This window comes from Choloepus didactylus, chromosome 2 (assembly GCF_015220235.1).
Source record: "Choloepus didactylus isolate mChoDid1 chromosome 2, mChoDid1.pri, whole genome shotgun sequence".
Taxonomy (NCBI): Eukaryota; Metazoa; Chordata; class Mammalia; order Pilosa; family Megalonychidae; genus Choloepus; species Choloepus didactylus.
This window is the reverse complement of record NC_051308.1, coordinates 192,300,145-192,318,602: the sequence shown is the minus strand read 5'-3', so window position 1 is coordinate 192,318,602 and position 18,458 is coordinate 192,300,145. Positions and strand designations below refer to the sequence as shown.

At 39.1% G+C, this 18,458-nt stretch overlaps 1 protein-coding gene across 3 annotated transcripts in view; it reads left to right on the top strand.

Moving 5' to 3' along the window:
* The first annotated feature begins 1,726 nt into the window (after positions 1-1,726).
* Positions 1,727-18,458, top strand: part of TTC4 (tetratricopeptide repeat domain 4) — a 30,572-nt gene continuing 13,840 nt past the window's right edge. The window contains exons 1-5 of one of the 3 annotated variants that reach the window (XM_037827132.1): positions 1,727-2,052; positions 2,613-2,730; positions 3,526-3,687; positions 12,234-12,311; positions 13,778-13,902. In XM_037827132.1, the coding sequence (XP_037683060.1) occupies positions 1,942-2,052; positions 2,613-2,730; positions 3,526-3,687; positions 12,234-12,311; positions 13,778-13,902 (594 nt within the window). In that variant the 5' untranslated portion in view covers positions 1,727-1,941. Of the gene's footprint in view, positions 2,053-2,082; positions 2,369-2,612; positions 2,731-3,525; positions 3,688-12,233; positions 12,312-13,777; positions 13,903-18,458 lie in introns of those variants that run through there. The other 2 variants (XM_037827131.1, XM_037827133.1) reach the window with 2 other exon arrangements.

Below are 18,458 nucleotides of genomic sequence, written 5' to 3'. Positions count from 1 at the left end.
GGTGGGCTTCCGATCTTTCTCCTCTGGTCTCTCACCAGCAGCTTCCTTGCCAATCTCTTCACCCAGCCTCCACCATCAACCCTGTTTCCACTGGCTGCACAGACCTTCCTAAGGCAAATGTGCTTGTGGCCCTCTGTCTCCTTTGATCTTTTCAGTGGCTCACTACTCTCTGAAGAATAAATGCCAGTGGGACACTCAGGCCTTCTGGCCCTGGCCCACTTTGCAGGCCTTACCCCTTAACTGTTGTGCAATGCCAGGCTGTTGCATATCTCCTTGACTCCCTGTACATGGGCTCTGTGGTGGTTAATTTTATGTTTCAACTTGGCTAGGTTATGGTGTCCATTTGTTTGGTTAAACATTGGCCTAGACGTTGCTGTGAAGGTATTTTGTAGATATGATTAGCATCTACAATCAGTTGACTTTAAGTGGGTGGGCCTCATCCAATCAGTTGGAGGCTTTAAGAGAAAAGAACTGAGCATTCCAGAAAGAAGAAGAAATTCTGCTTCAAGACTATACTATCTACTACTCTCTGAGTTCCAGGACTCCCCTATGGATTTCAGACTAAGACTTCTGCATCAACTCTTACGTGAATTTGCGGCCTGCGGGCATACCCTACAAATCGTGGACTTGCCAGCCCACAATTGTGTAAGCGAATTCCTTAAATCTCTTAAATTTTATGTATGTACACATATCCTGTTGGTTCTCTTTCCCTGGAGAACCCTGATTGCCTAAAATGCTCAACCTCCAGTTCCCATCTGTATGCAGAGTCCTTCCTCATCCCTGCTCTCGGCGTGGGTATCACCTCCTCTGTGAAGCCTCCCCAAATCCCCCCTCACTGTGCAGACTTGGAACCCAGCCCTGGTTTAGACTGGTATCCTGCCTGTCTGCCTTTCCCTCTTGACCAGGCTGTGAATTTCCCAAAGCCTGCAACATCCACTTCAGGGTCCAGCAGGCATTTGCTGAGTAACCACGTTCTGCAGAGAGACAGAGCAGGTCTGCCTTGCCTGGACTGGAGATCCTGTTTCCACCCTAGCTTTTGGGTGGGGAAAGGAGTGGGGAGAAGGGTAAAAGACATCTCATTACCTCACTTCTTCAAAACTCTCTCGATGGCCCCTCAAGACCCTTGTATCCGTCTCGTTCCACCCTATTACTCTCCTCCTTCCTCGTTCTGCTCCAGCCTCCTTGATGTTCTACAAGCATCTCCCCATGTCCCACCCCTCCCATCCCCCCACCACACACACACACACACACACACACACACACACACACACACACACACACACACACACACACACACACACACACACACATTCCTGCCTCGGGCTCTGCCCCAGCCACCACCCTGTTCCCCCCATCAGGAATGCTCTTCCCCAGAAACCTGCCAGGTTGCTCCTGGGGCTCCTCAAGTCTTTGCTGGAATGCCATTTCCCCAGGGAGGCATGACTACCCTGTCTAAAAATTTTCTCCAAAAGCTCTTGCTACCACCTGACAAACTCCCTATGTTCTTTGTCTGTCTCTCTATCCTACTTGTAAACTCCTCAGGGCAAAGATTTGATCCAGGATTTATATGGGATTTTTTTTTTTTTTTTTTTTTGTATACCCAGTTACAGGGCCTGAAACATGGAAGGAGCTTGGTAAATATGGAATGATTGACTGAATAAATGCACGAATGAAAAGATGCTTCAGTGAGCGCACTGTAGGGCTTCGGGTTTTACCCACCGCCCCAAGAAGGGTGTGAGGAACAGCTGAGGAGAGGTAAGGGTAGCGGAGGCGCGAGGCCTGGTAGGAAGTAGAGCCAGCTTGGCCGTGCCCCCAGGCCGGCGGAACCCGAGGAGCGCGGAGCGGCGCCGCCCGGAGACTTAAGGGGAGGGCGCCGGCGCTGCCGGAAGAGCCGCGCGGTTCGCGGCACTGGGACAGTGGCGGGAGGGTTCGGGTACTGTCATGGAGCGGCCTGAGCCAGACACCGCCTCCGACGACCCCATGGACTCGTTCCTGGAAAAGTTCCAGAGCCAGCATTACAGCGGCGGCTTCCACGAGGACCAGTGGGAAGAGGTGGGCGGTCCCGGGGGCTCCGCACGCGTGTGAGGGTGTGGTCTGGGTTCCTCGGGCTCCTGGGCGCCCTCCGCACCCCGTCCTCTAGATCACTGGATGGATCGTTTTTACTTGAGTGTGTAAAAATCGGCCTCGAGGTTTTGAGAGTCGTCTTTAGCTGTCAGTACACTTAAGAGCCTGGGTTTTGGAGGCTCCACCAGTTACTGGCGCTGATGCCCGGCCAGTTTAAACTTCTCCGAGTCAGTTCCGTCACCTCTAAAATTGTCCTGACGATGGCACCAATCTCGTAGAGTTGGAGGGAAGATTAAATTAGTTGGTGAGTAAACTACCTGGTATGCCTAGGAGGGCTCAATTAACATTAATTACTGCCCGTGTTGTAGAAAGAACTGAAAGAATCGGTAGAACTCGATCCTACATTCTCATGTTAAATGGGAAACAAGCCTTGATTGCGGAGATACAGCAAATCGTGATGAGTAAGAAAATTTGATATAGAGTCATGGAATTGGATCTGTTCAGTGGAAAAATCATATTCATATAGTTGATTCTTTTACACTCTCCAGGAATTCGAAAAGATCCCCTTATTTATGAAGAAAGCACCATCAGAAATTGATCCCCTAGAGAATCCTGACTTGGCTTGCCTCCAGTCAATTATTTTTGATGATGAGCGATCTCCAGAAGGTATCTTACATGACTCTTAACATTTGGTTTGTGTCTCTGTTGAATTGAGATAGAGGGTGAGTCAGAAAAGTTCTGGTTGATAACAAGAAGTTGTTAACATGTGATGTGCTTTTCACTGTTCATTCCACACATACTTCCACACATACTTCACTGTTCATTCCACACATACTTCTTTGGATACTCACTAAATGCTAGTCATTCAGGATTCAATAGGAGAGTTTCTGCCTTTTAAAGCTCACACTCCAGTGAGTAGTCAAGAGTGTCCTAAAGAGTCAGGACAAATGTGTGATAAGTGCCAACATGCTGCTATACACTAGGTGCTGTTGGAACACTGAAGGGGCAGGAATGGGCTCAGGATAGATTGGAAATTTGAGCTGAAATGTATAATTTTGTAGGCTCTTACCACAGCGAGAAGAGTAATTTGTATTCCAGAGAGTGGAAAAAAAAAATAAGTAAAAGCAGAAATATAATTTCCTCCTGTTTCTTCATTAATTTTTTTAAGTCCTTTTTTCAAGGGACAGGATAAGTATACATTTTTTCTTTTACCCTCCCTCTTTTGGAAACACTTTATAATTTACCTTTTAAGATATTTGTAATTGTAACATTAACTATGCGTGGCTTTGTTTCTGCTTGTTAATACATAGTTTTCTTACAGCATTAATTTTGGGTTTTCTTTTCCTACTAGTTTCTTCTATTTGGCTTACTATATATTGCATTATTACATGATGTAGAATTTATAATTAATGAGCCTTTTGAAAAATAGGAAATAGTGATCATTTCCCTTTTTCTTTGCAGAACAGGCCAAGACCTATAAAGATGAAGGCAATGATTACTTTAAAGAAAAAGACTACAAGAAAGCAGTGATTTCATACACTGAAGGATTAAAGAAGAAATGTGCAGACTCTGATTTGAATGTTGTCCTTTATACAAACCGGGCAGCAGCACAGTACTACCTGGGTAATTTACTTCATTATTTAGTACCTTCTGAAGTATTAGCTTTTGACAAAAGTCATTATGATAGCTACTGGAGGGTCTGTTTATCCCAGATATCTAGACTAAGGATAGTTTTGTTGTAATTGAACTCTCATATTCCTGGTAAACATGGTAAAAAGGGAAATCAGATGAGTGTCTTGCTATCTAAGCAGCGTAGTCACTCTGGTAAGATATTTAATGTAAGAATTAGCATGATCTGAGTTTTTGAACTCAAACACTTCTACTCTCATAAAAAAAATGTTTTTTTCTGAACTTTTATCCTCTCCTCAGGGATGTTAAAGAGGAGTAATAGGATCCTTGAGTGAGAGAAGGTATAGTGATCTAAGGGGTAATTTCTCAAAGAGGATTTTGTGGGACCCTCACAGTAGAAAAGATTACACGGACAAGCTGCTTCTTTATTGGAGGCTTATGGTGCAAACTATGCATGTTAAAGACACCGAGATGATCTGCAGCAAAGAACCTTCCCCTGTCTTTCTCAAGTTTGTAAGCTCCCTTTTCAAGTAACACTTACTTACATCATGCAGTGCTGTTCTGCAGACATGACTTTGGGAAACACTGATTATTTGGGTGGCATTATTGATGGTGACTAGCCTTGGTCATGTTAGACTCGTTTTTTTTATCACCGGGTTTAGACAGGACCTGGAGATGATCATAGGGCATTTCTGAGGGGCGGGTAGAGAAGAGGTCTAGCAGTGCAGCTAGGATGAATTTGTTGGGACTTATCACCATTTATGCTGAATCTCTACCCAGCCCTAGTCTGTTTGGAGTGTTTTCTTCTTTTTATTTTAAAATTCTTAGAAGTAAGAGTGATATAGAACCTTAGAGATTATTTAGGCCAACCAACTCCCTCATCTTATTAAGACTCAAAGAGGGACTCTATAGTTAATGCCAGAACCTGAACTAAAAACCTGCTCTTCATTTTCAAGTGAAAGAATACATTTTCTTCATTCAGCAGACAAACTGAGTTCTTATTCTGTTAGGCATTTGCATCATAGAGACGAGTAAGACCTGACCCTTCTCTAAAGGAGTTTATTCATTTATTTATTCAGTCAGTAAATATTTATTAAGCTCTTACTGAGTGCTGGGCATTGCACTGTGGACAATAGCTACAGAATCCCTCTTGGGAGATTTAAAGAATGTGGTGTGTAAGACTGAAAGCACCTTGCAAGAAAAAATGTGTGTGCAGTACTAGAGGGACAGATTCATAATCAGAGTCATTACTTAAAGAATATGTCACTGGTATGCCTTATGAAGCCCTTTCACATTCATTATTCCACTCGATCTCATAGCAACAGTGTAACATAGGTGAGGTTAGTAGCTTCGTCTCTATTCAATAGACTAAGAAGCCAAGGCTGTAGTAGAAGTACTTATCTAAGGGTACACAGTACTGGGATTAGGATGCAAAATCAGGTTTGATTCAAAGTGTACTGAGTGGAAGACAGTTACAGTATAGTATGTGAAGTACAAAGATGGAGAAGTGCCGAGAACATTTTTGGAGTACATACTGGGTACACTAATTAATGCTTCCTGGAGAAAGTAACACCTGAAATGAAACTGTAAGAAATAGTAGGCACTAATCAGGTGGAAGCAGGTGGAGAGGACATTCAGCCTGTGCAGAGAAATTCAGGGAAGTCAGTGTTATCAAGTGAAAGTACATGGCAGGGACTGGCAAAATGAAGTTAGACAGGTTGGCTGGGGCTGTATCATGGGGACTTGGTTGCCATGTTGAGGAGCTTGAACTTTATACACTCATCAGGGAAGAGCTGTTGAAGGGTTTATGCAGGGAACTGACAGAATTGGATTTCTGCAGATTTGCAGAAGGAAAACCTTGACAGGTGATATGAAGAAGATAGATGTGAAGGGAAAAACCTTGAGGAAGGCAGTAGCAGTGAGGAAGAAGAAGAGAGGATGGATTCAGGATAAATTAAGTAGGTCAAAGTAATTGGTTTTGTTGAATTAGGGAGGAATTGGAGATGATTTCCTGGTTTCTGGCTAGGGTAAGTGGGAAGATAGTAGTACCACTACTTAAATAGGTAGTCTAGAGAAAAGGGAGTAGATTTTAGGGAGGGATGGTGGTAGTGGTAATAAAATTTACTTTGGAGCAGGTCAGGTTTGAGGTAACTGAGGCATCCAGGTGGAGAAGTCAAGAAAGCAATTGGATAGATTGGTATGAAACTTGGGGAAAGGTTTGGCCTGGAGATTTATATTCATAGTCTTCGACATAAAAATAGCAGATGAAATCTAAAGTGGGCAGAAAACCTCCCAGGGAGGCTGGATATAGAGAGAATAAGTGGCTGAGGAAAAAATGGAGGAAGCAGAAACAGAGAACTGGTAGATGAAGTAGCCCCTAAAGAGAAAGTTTGATTGGAAAGAAATGAGGAGAAACTGGAAAGGGTAGTATCACATGTGTCTAGGAAAAATGTCAGGGAAATCTCAGTATAGCAGAAAGATAAAGACTAATATAATTGTTTTCTGGCAATTTCGCATCCCAAGTGATGAAAGCAAATACTTCTGTGAAACTGAGCCCTGGGCAACTCTTGTGAATGGAGTTTCTCCTCCTGTTGACTGCACAGCGTGCAGAACTGTAACTTCATATAGATGAATGTCTGCTTTTAAAATCTGGAACTCTTACCTGCTAATTTGGAAATATGGGTATCTTAGCAACTTTTTTTTTTTAATTATTAAAGTAAATGTTTTTTGTGACAACTTTGAAACATCCAGGAAGGTTAAAAAGAAGAAAATTAAAATAACTCATATTCCCATAGGCAGATAGATTTTTGAACATTTGGATATATATACTCCCTGTCTTATTTATTTGGATTTAGTCTTGGTTTTCATCACAGTTATAGATACATATAATTTAAATAGTCAAATTGTTCTTATTTATTATTTTAAATCTATTTTTAATTGTGGTAAAATGTATATAACATAAAAATCATTTTAACCATTTTAAAGGGGCAATTCTTTTACATTAAGTACATTGACAATACTATGTAGCTCTCACCACTATTTATTTCAAGGCTATTTCATCATCCTAAATCAAACTTATACTTATTTAGCCATAGTTCTCTATTCCCCACCCCCCATAACACTATTCTGATTTGTCTCTACAACTTTGCTTGTTCTAAGTTATTTCGTATCAATGAGAGCATTTAATATCTGTCCTTTTGTGTCTGGTTTATTTCACTTAATATGATATCCATTGCAGCATGTTCCAGTACTTCATGTCTTTTTACTGCTGAATAATATTCCATTGCAAGGATATACCACGTTTTGTTTATCTGTTCACCTGTTGATGGACACTTGGGTCACTTCTACCTTTTAGCTGTTGTGAATAATGCTGCAATAAACACTGGTGTACAAATACCTGTCCAAGTCCCTGCTTTCAGTTCTTTTCAGTATATAGGTAGGAGTGGAATTGCCAGGTAATTCTATGTCCCAGCAACAATGTATGAGGGTTCCTATTTCTTTGCATCCTTGCCAACACTCGTTATTTTCAGTTTTTTTAGTAATAGCCATCCTAATGAGTGTGAAGTGGTATCTTGTGTGGTGGTGTTTTAATTTGCATTTCCTTAACGGCTAATGATGTTGAGCATCTTCTGATGTATTTATTAGCCATTTGAACATCATCTTTGGAGAAATGTCTATTCAAACCTTTGGCCCATTTTTTTTTTTAATTCAGTTTCATTGAGATATGAAATGGCTAAAATAATTGGCAATGGTTGCCTCTGCTGGGGGGAGAGTGTAGGAAAGGCCTTAAAGAACTATTTGACTAGTAAATTTAACCAAAAAGATGAAAGACTTGTGCACTGAAAACTACAAAACATTGCTGAAAGAAATGAAAGGCCTAAATAAATGGAAAGACAACCTGTGTTCATGGATTAGAAGACTTGATATTGTAAAAATGTCAATTCTGCCTAAAATGATCTACACTTTACAATCATCCATGGTGTACAGTCATACCATACAATGATCCATGGTGTACAATCAACTGTTCACAGCACCATCATATAGTTGTGCATTCATAACCCCAGTCTATTTTTGAACATTTTCCTTATACCAGAAATAATCAGAATAAGAATAAAAAATAAAAATAGAACACCCAAATCATCCCCCCCATCCCACCCTATTTTTCATTTAGTTTTTGTCCCCATTTATCTACTCATCCATCTATACACTGGATAAAGGGATTGCGATCCACAAGGTTTTCACAGTCACACTGTTACACCATGTAATCTACATTGTTACACAGTCGTCTTCAAGAGTTAAGGCTATTGGGTTGGAGTTTGGTAGTTTCAGGTATTTACTTCTAGCTATTCCAATACATTAAAACCTAAAAAGTGTTATCTATACAATGCATAAGAAGGTCCACCAGAGTGCCCTCTTGACTCCATTTGAAATCTCTCAGCCACTGAAGCTTTCTTTTGTTTCATTTCGCATCCCCCTTTTGGTCAATAAGATGTTCTTGATCCCATGATGCCGGGTCCAGATTCATCCCCGGGAGTCATATCCTGCATTGCCAGGGAGATTTATACCCTGGGAGTCAGGTCTCACATAGGGGGGAAGGCAGTTAGATCACCTGCCAAGATAGCTTAGATAGAGGGGGTTTGGCCTGTTTTTAAATTAGGTTGTTTGTCTTTCTTGTTGAGTTATTTGTATGTTCTGGATATTAAATCCTTATCAGATATATGGTTTTCAAATATTTTCTCCCATTCTGTAGGTTGTCTTTTCACTTTCTTGCTGATATCCTTTGACACACACAGAAGTTTTTAATTTTCATCAAGTCCAATTTATCTGTTTTTTCTTTTGTTGCATGACATTTTGGTTACATAAAATCTAAAAATCCATTGTCTACTTCAGGATCCTGAAGATATTTCCCTGTGTTTTCTTGCCAGAGTTTCATAGTAGAGATCATATATTTAGATCTTTGATTCTAAAATGATTTATTTAAAATAATTAATTTTTGTATACAGTGAGAGGTTGAGGTTCATATTCATTGTTTTGCAAGTGGGCTTCCAGTTGTCCCAGCACTGTTTATTGTAGAGACTATTCTTTCCCCATTGAATGGACTTGGCACTCTTGTTGAAAATCAGTTGGCCATAGATGTATGAATTTAACTCTGGACTCTCAAGTCTATTCCATTGGTCTATATGTCTTTCCTTATGCCAGTACCATGTATTTTAATTACTGTAGCTTTGTAGTAAGTTCTGAAATCAGGAAGTATGAGTCCTCCAACTTTGTTCTTCTTTTTCAAGAGCTTTTTGATTATTCCGGGACTCTTGCAATTCCATATAAATTTGAGGATCAGCTTTTCCGTTTATCCAAAAAAGGCTGCTAGAATTTTGATAAGGATTGCGTTGAATTTCTAGATCACTTTAGGCAGAATTGACATTTTTACAATATCAAGTCTTCTAATCCATGAACACAGGTTGTCTTTCCATTTATTTAGGCCTTTCATTTCTTTCAGCAATGTTTTGTAGTTTTCAGTGCACAAGTCTTTCATCTTTTTGGTTAAATTTACTAGTCAAATAGTTCTTTAAGGCCTTTCCTACACTCTCCCCCCAGCAGAGGCAACCATTGCCAATTATTTTAGCCATTTCTTTTAATATATACTTCCTTATGGCTAAATAACATGCTTATGTTGCACCTTCTTTAATTTTTCAGGTTTAGGCATTGTCTGTTGATTTCCACTATGGAACCAACTTTGCTGTCTTTCACCACTGCCACCACATATCCACACACATTTTTTCACCCTATCACCCTGTCCTCGTTTATATAGGTGATTTGGGTTAGTTTGGTATTCATTGTTTACATTGTTATGACTATGCAAATGTTCACAGTTGACCCATGTTGAGTAGTATAATCATTTTCCTTTTTCTTAATAAAACTTTTTGTTTTAGGTTATTAACTGTCTTATCTATTCTGCTTACTTGGTTTTCACTGTACTTACCACTAAGTCAGTACTGTGTTCTCCCCTTATTTTCTAACTCTCCTCCACATCGGGGGCTCTGTCCATTTATCTTCTTGGCAACACCTCTCTGGGAGCCTTCTGACCTGCTTCAGTCTGGACTGGTTGCTCTCCGTGCTTTGTGCAGCTCCCATCCTGGGATTACTCTTCACCTTTATCTGGGGATTCCATGCGCTTCTCTTTTGTGTTTGAGCCTGGTTTCCTGGAACCCGTGATTTTCTCTTTCTTATTTACTCTAGAGTGTTGGTGGAACACATTTTTTAGTAGCTCCCTGAGAAAGGAGGCATTAAGTAATAAATTTTCTGAAACCTTGTATGTCTGAAAATACCTTTATTTTACTTTCATTTAATTGATAATTTGGCGAAGTATAGAATTCCAGGTTGGGAATTATTTTCCCTCAGAATTTACATTTCTCCATTGTTTTCTAGCTTCCAATATTGCTGTTGAGAAGTCCGGAATTATTCTGATTCCTGATCCTTTAAATGGCATTCTGTTTTTTCTCTTTGGAAGCTTCTAGGATTTTCTCTTTCTCCCCAATGTGCTTAAATTTTATAACAGTGTGCCTTTTTATGGGTCCTATGTGTTGGGTATTCATTGGACCCTTTCAGTCTGGAAATCATGTTTGTAGGAAAGTTTTTTGAATTATTTGATGCTTTCCTTGTTTCTACTTACTCTGTTTTCTCTTTTTGGAAATCCTAGCTGCTATCTTTTGGGAACCAAGTAGGGGAATAGGGCTAAGGGCTCAATATTTAGTATGTCTTCACTGAATCACCACTGTGCCTACTGGCCCGAAGTCCAAAGACCCTGTTTGATCATCAGTGTAGAATAAACCTCCAGTGTTCTGCTAGAATGGGAGAGGAGTAAGGAATATAGGGATCTGGCTGCTTCTTAAATACATTTCCTATCCATCTTCACCCCTACTTCCAAAAGTACCTGGTGCTATCAATTTCTGAGTCTTTTGGAGTTTCCACCATAGAACTTGATAGCTTTTTGGCTTTCCCTCTGGTGGCTTAGAATTCTGCTTTCTCAGGCCTGGTAAGTCCATTAGCCCTTGGCTCTTTGCTTTCCAGCTTTCAAAATTTGTTCTGTTTCTTTCATTCTCTTTGTCTCTGTGGGTTTATAGATGTTTTGTTTGTTTGTTTATTTGTTTATTTGTTTTTTAAGTGGGGTTTTTGAGAGGGAGCTGAGTTAAATACTTGTTCTCAGTCTGCTACCTTTACTCAGAAGTCCTTGGATCTCTTTTATATGCATTTTCAGCAATCATTAAAAATTATTTGTAAGTACTGTTTCAATAGCTACATAAAGTTGCATCATGTGGACATACCACTGTTTACACTGTTTGCTTTACTGTTCCACTATTGTTGACTATAAAGGCTGTTTTTAGATTTTTAAATAATGCAAAATAAATAAAGTTAGTCATAAAGTTTTCCAATAATTCGGATTATTTTTTTGGCTGAAGCAGGAGTTGGCAAACTGTGACCCACGGGCCACATCTGGCCCCTTGGCTTGCCATGATCTAAAATGGGTTTTACATTTTTAGACGAAAAATTTTTTTTTTTAAACAAACATTGTAAAGACAAAGCAAAACAAAAACAATAATATATGACAGACCATATACAGCTGCAAATCTAAAATATTTACTTGTCTGGCTATTTACAGAAAAAGTTTGCTGATCCCTGGGCTAGCATTTTAGAAGTGAAACCAATAGATAGATACTAAACTGTTAAGTAGTGTTTATAGTAAAATCTAGAGAGTAAAAGCCTACCTCATGCCGTCTTCATTTAACCAATGTGTGTGTGATTATGTGATTACACACCTTTTTTTTTTTAATACACTTACAGATATATATGTGTCTGTATATTTGGGTTTTATTTGTTCTATGAAATTGGTTCATACTCTACAAATTGAACCACCACTTAAAACAGTATAGCACGGACATCTTACCATGTCTCTTACGTGCAGATCTATCACGTTCTTTTTAATGACTCTAGATATTCGATAGTATGGATTTGCCATAATTTAACCATTACCAGATTGAGGATATTTAGGTTATCCCCAGTTTTTCACAACTAAAAGTAATTCTGCAGTTAACTTCCATTTTGCACATTTGTGCAAGTATTTTTAAGGATAAATTCCTAGCAGAAAGTTGTTGGGCAAAGTGTATGTACCAAGTCTATGCTAATTTGCTCTCTAATTTACCGAGAGTGCCTTTTTTCCATACGTTTGCCAATACTGGATATTATTTGTCTTTAGTTTTTACCAAATTCATGTTAACTTTCATTTCTCTAATTATTAGTGAGTTCAGACATCATTTTATGTGCTACTAGCTGTTTATAGTTCTGTGGGTTGCCCGATGTTCTAAACATTTTTAAGGCTCTCGATGAACCCAACTGTATTTTTTCTAAAAACTGTTGTTCTGGCTTATATTTCTTCAAGATTGTACTGGAGTATTTTTGTCACTATACACAAAAATTTGAAAACATTCTGATATCAAAACTTGTTCGTTTATTAAACGGTGTTTAATAGGCAATTTTTTTGTTAGGCAATTTTCGTTCTTCTCTCAATGACGTGATGGCTGCCAGAAAGATAAAACCCTGCCACCTCAAAGCAATAGTAAGAGGTAAGTCCTGGAGAACTGCAGTACAGGTGTCATTCTGGAAAAGATGGAACTAATTGCACCAAAAGTTGAGACATTTTATTCTTAGACAGTAAGGTGCTAAGATAGTAATGAAATCACCTTATTTTTGAAATCTTGATAGTAAGTTCCTGCTTCTTATAAACAGCAATATGCCCATTTTAAGAGAATTCTCCAGAGAATAAGCTAACCCTTTATGTTTTAGGAATTAGTAGAAAAATTGAAAGTCCTCATTTTAAATTAATAAAGAATAAAATTGATTAAAACAAAGTAGTTCCAAAAGCCACAGTCTAATTTTTTTTCCCAGATTAGCTGATTGAAAGACAAGATCTTCAAATGCCATGTTAATGTTAATTAAAAGATAAGTTATAGGACCTCTGCTGATAATTGACGCTGAGATGTTCCCAGATTACTTTTTCTGTTGTAGTCTGACCTTTCTTTGTAATAATAGTGCTTTTATTACTTTTATACTTCATATTTTATTTGAGAAGCTGATAGGTGCTTTGCAAGCTTTCATTTATTCATCACAGATTAATCTTCCCTACATCTCCATGGACCCACTTAAAATACTTTATGAAAATTCTGCCTCTTTCAGATGTTCATGGTTAGGGGATGGTAAGTAGATCCACTTCCCTTAACTGTAGGGAAAGAAGGTGCTGAACAAAGATTGTTGAATGAATTGAGTGTAGTTCAGTGGAATTAGCCTCAGGCTAGAAGTCTGTAATCCTCTGTTTAATTGTCAGTTTTACTTTACAATGTGACCTTGACAAGACTTCCCCGCTCTGAGTATCAGTTTGCTCATCTTGGGAAGATGGGCTTGGATTCTGTGACTTCTAAGCCCTACCTGTTCTCATATTTTGAAATTCTGTATAAAGCCTAAAGAGGCTAAGTGGAGAAAAATGCACATAATTGTATTTTAAAAAAATTTTATAGAAAGGAGAGGCAGCTTAAACTGGTGGCCATAAAGAAAATTAGGAGAGAACTGACTTGCCACTGACTTGATGATTGGCTGAAGCAAGTTCTGTTTACTGTCTCCACTTAAAAAATCATCTGAAATGGCTTTATTCTTCCCACTTGCACATGTGGAACCGGAAGCTCAGAGATTCTCAGTTCTTTGTGTAAGTTCCATCTGGTAAATGACAGAGCCAGACTTCAAACCCGCATCTGTCTGATTCCAATGCCAGGGTTCTTTGCCAGTTAACTGCAGCCTTCTCAGTATTAGGAGCCTTAATACTGGGGAGGTTTAGAGGAGTTTTGAGTTGAATGGGTTCTAGAGATCTTCCTGATCCAGGATACAAAAAATACCCATCTGGGGAGTGCAGTACAAGGTGCTTTATCACCTGCTCTCCCTTTAGGATGCTCTCTTTCAGGTGTGGGCAGGGGGTCCTGTTCAAGATAGGCTTCTTTTCATGCATGTTGTGCATGGATCTTAACAATTCTGGGTTCTGCAGGTGCCTTATGCCATCTGGAACTGGAAAACTTTGCTGAGGCTGTGCGCTGGTGTGATGAGGGACTGCAAATAGATGCCAAAGAGAAGAAGCTTCTGGACACCAGGGCTAAAGCAGACAAGCTGAAGGTTGGTGGCAGAATCAGCAGTTAATTAACATTTGGCTTTCTCTGATTGTGGCTCTTGGGTCATTGTAAACTTTTTCTTTTTTAAAAACAAAAACTAAAACCAGCTAATATGGCACAGTCCTTACCCTTGGAACTCTGTAGAGGACATAGGCAAGTAAACAAGTAAATAAACAGTTATAATATGATACAGGGAAACAAAAGTATATAGTATATAAGAGTGGTATTTAACTTTGCCACAGCCAAGGGGTAGGGATGGTGATAGCAGACAGAGAAGTTTTGCTGAGAGAGGTGATGTCTGAGCCGAATCTTGAAGACTAAGCAAGAGATTACTTGGCTGAGTGGGATTGGGAAGAGCATTCCAGAGGAACCTGGTTGGATATAACAACAAATCTGGGTTTGAATACTGCTTTTGCCACTGTGTAACTGCATAACCTTGGGCAAGTTCCTGATTTTTTTGAGACTCAGTCTCCTCTTTTTGAAAATAAGGAACATAATAATAAATACCTCAAAGGTTTTTATGAGCATTAAATGAGCATCTATAATTACATTCTTAGTGCATTTCTTGACATATAGTAAGGACTCGATAAAGAGTGGCTATTATTAAGATTTTAATAAATAGGAAACAGCATAAGAGTGTCATATCATAGTCTAGTCTGCACATTATGTGAAGCTCTTGAAAGAGAAGAGGGGAAAGGACAGCTAAACATTTGAACAAAACCTTAAGCTTCAACAACAGTGCGCAAATCTCAGCATTAAGACGTCTGTAATTTGCTGATGAAATGCTACATTTCTGGCATATAACAACCACCACCATGATAAAAATAATAATAACACAGTACCATCCTTGCCAAAAATGATATCTATCCAATATTTTTATAGCACTATGTGTATGTTCCAAGTGCTATCTTAAGCATTTTACTTGTATTAATCCATTTAATCTACACAAAAGCCCTATAAGATAGGAACTATTATAATTTTCCTTTTACTGATGGGATAGCTGAAGCACAGAAATGCTCAGGTGAATTGTCTAAGTCACACAGCTATGATGAAGCTGGGCTTTAAATTCAGGCAGTCTGGCTCCAGAGTCCAAGCCCTTAGCCACTGTATAATTCTGCCTCACATGTCTGTTCAATGCAAAGGCAGAACTAGACTTCAGGTCTCCTAATTCCTGGTCTGGGTCTCTTCATTACTTTTACTACAAAATGGGAATTTTTGTTACCATGGGAGCCTTCACCTGGCCCTGAACAGGGATAGCTTTTAGACAGAGGTCATTCTACTCATATGGAATGGCAGAAAAAGTAGCTATCTGTGGACTGATGTGGATCAATAACAGAATTCTGAACCTAGGTTACTGGGTATGGACAAGAATTTCTAAATGTGATATAAAGAAGAGTGAAAGTCTCCAGGGCTACTGTGGAAGGCCATGGCCAAGACTCTCCACAGAAAACCCCTTAGTGGACTGTCGTATTTTGCCAGGCTGCTATGATAAATTCCAGGCAATGGGTTGGTTTAAACAACGAGCATTTATTAGCTCATTGTTAAGAGGCAAGAAGAAGTTCAAAAGCAAGATATTACAGGGCTGCTGTTTTAGTTTCCTAGTTGCTGAAACAAATACTATACAGTGTGTTGGCTTAATAACAGGAATTTATTGATTCATGTTTTAGAGGCTAGAATTCTGGCTTGCTTCTTCCTCGGTTCAGTATCTTTTGGCTGGCTGGCAATCTTTGGGTTTCCTTGGCTTTTTCATCATATGGCAGTGTACATGGTGGCTTCTTCTCATTTCTCTTCTGGGTTCCATTGACTTCCAGCTTCTGGCTGCTCTCTGTGGCTTCCTCTTCTGTGTCCAATTTCCTTTGCTTATAAGGATTTCAACCATATTGGATGAAGACCCATCCTTACTCAGTTTGGGCATGCTTTGGCTAATAACACTGTCAAAGGTCTTACTTACTGATGGGTCCATGCTCACAGGACCAGGGGTTGGGACCTGAATATGGCTTTTGTGGGGAACACGATTCAGTTCCTAACACTTGCTTTCTCCCAAAAATCTGTGGTGTTCTGGTGCTGGCTCTCAGCAATCCTTAGTGTTCCTTGGCTTGTGTTTTAGTTTGCTAAAGCTGTCGGAATGCAAAACACCAGAAATGGATTGGCTTTTATAAAAGCGGTTTATTTGGTTACCCAGTTACAGTCTTAAAGCCATAAAGTGTCCAAGGTAATGCATCAACAATTGGGTACCTTCACTGGAGGATGGCCAATGGTGTCCGAAAACCTCTGTTAGCTGGGAAGGCACGTGGCTGGTGTCTGCTCCCGAGTTCTGGTTTCAAAATGGCTTTCTCTCAGGACATCCTTCTCTAGGCTTCAGCTCCTCTCCAAAATGTCACTCTCAGTTGCTCTTAGGGCATTTGTCCTCTCTTAGCTTCTCTGGAGTAAGAGTCTGCTTTCAACAGCCGTCTTCCAACTGTCTCTCATCTGCCATTTCTGTGCATTCTTCAAAGTGTCCCTCTTGGCTGTAGCAAGCTCACTCCTTCTGTCTGAGCTTATATAGTGCTCCAGTAAACTAATCAAGGCCCATGTTGAAAGGATGGGGCCACACCTCCATGGAAATTATCCAATCAGTTATCACCCACAGTTGGGTGGGGTGCATTTCCATGGAAACAACCTAATCCAAATGTTCCAACTTAATCCCCACTAATATGTCTGCCCCCACAAGATTGCATCAAAGAACATGGCTTTTTCTGGGGGAGATAATATATACAAACCGGTACAGTTTGACAGTTTGTATATATGCCTGCTTTCCTTCTTCCTTGTGTCTGCTCTTTTTTTTTTTTTTTTTTGCTGACTTTTGGCTTTGCTTTATAAGACCACCAGATTAAGGCCCACCCTCCTTCAGTTAGGCACACCTTAACTAAACATAACATCTTTAAAAGGTCCTATTTACAGTGGGCTCACACCCACAGGGATGTGCATTAAGATTAAGAACATGTTTGTTCAGAAACATAATTCAACCTACCACATAGATCTAAATAAAAATTTCTAGATCCTGCAGCACAAGTGCAGTTAAAGGGAGTTTTCAGGGCTCAAAAGCTTGACATTAGGTCTATGTGACATGGCTTGCTAAGTAGCAGAATTAGTCCCATATATCTGAGTATGAATTGATTCTGGTTGCCATTGTACTTGGCATATGTCAGCAACAAACCTCGTGTGGTTATTTTAATAGGCAAAGTAGATTTCAAGGCAATGCGTATTGCCAGAAACAAAGTGAGACATTTTTAAAATGATAATCATGTATCTGATAAGGCTGAAAGAAAACCCAATTAAAAGTGGGCAGGAAACTTGAATAAAGAAGAGATGTATTTGGCCAATATGCACATGAAGTGATATTCGACATCGTTAGTCATTAGGGAAATGCAAATCAAAACCACATTGAAATACCATTTCATACTCACTAGGATGACTGTTACTAAAACATGGAAAATAAGGAGTGTTGGTGAGGATGTCGAGAAATTGGAACCCTTGTGCATTGCTGGTAGGAGTATAAAATGGCACAGCCACTGTGGAAAGCAATTTGGTGGGTTCCCCAAAAAGTTAAACAGAATTACCGTATGACGCAGCAATTACACTCCTAGGTGTATACCCCAAAGAATTAAAAACAGAGACTAAAACATACTTATTTAGCAGTTCAAGCTGTATCATTCACTATAGCCAAAAGGTGGAAACAGCCCAAGTATGCATCAGCACATGAATGGATAAACAGAATGTGGTGTATCCATACAATGGAATATTATTCAGCCAAAAAAGAATTATGTACTGATAATTGCTTGTAACATGGATGAACCTCAGAAACATCGTAAGTGAAAGAAGCCAGACACAAAGGTCACATGTTATATGATTCCATTTATATGAAACATCCAGAATAGGTGAATCCATAAAGACAGAAAAAAGATTAGTTATCAGAGGCTAAGGGAAGGAGGGAATAGGGAGTGACTGGTTAACGGTTATGGGGGATTTCCTTTTAGGGTGATGAAAATACCTTGGAACTAAATTGAGGCGATGGTTGCAAAACATAGTAAATATACTAAATGCCACCGAATTGTATACTGTAAAATGGTTAATGGTTAATTTTAAGTTATGTGAATTTACCTCAATAAAAAAATTTCTTAAAAATTTTCGAGAAGACAAAAAAATCAGAAGATAAAAAAATCAATAAATGGCACTTAATCAAAGCAAAAATTCTGCTCTTCAAAAAACATTGTTGAGAAAATTAAAAGGGAAGCCATAGAGTGGGAGAAAATATTTATAATACGTATGTCAATAAAGGATTTGTGTCCAGAATGCATAAAGAAATCTATTCAATAAGAAAAAGACAAAAAACAAATTTTAAAAACAGTGTACAAGATATTAACAGATAACTTCTCAAAAGAAGATTTACAAATGGCTAGTAAGCACATGAAAATACTGAATAATACTCAAAATCATTAGTAATTAGGGAATACAAATTAAAATATCAGTGGCAAAACTTTTTCAAAAATGGGGGAGAAAAAAAATAAAAAAAGAAAAATG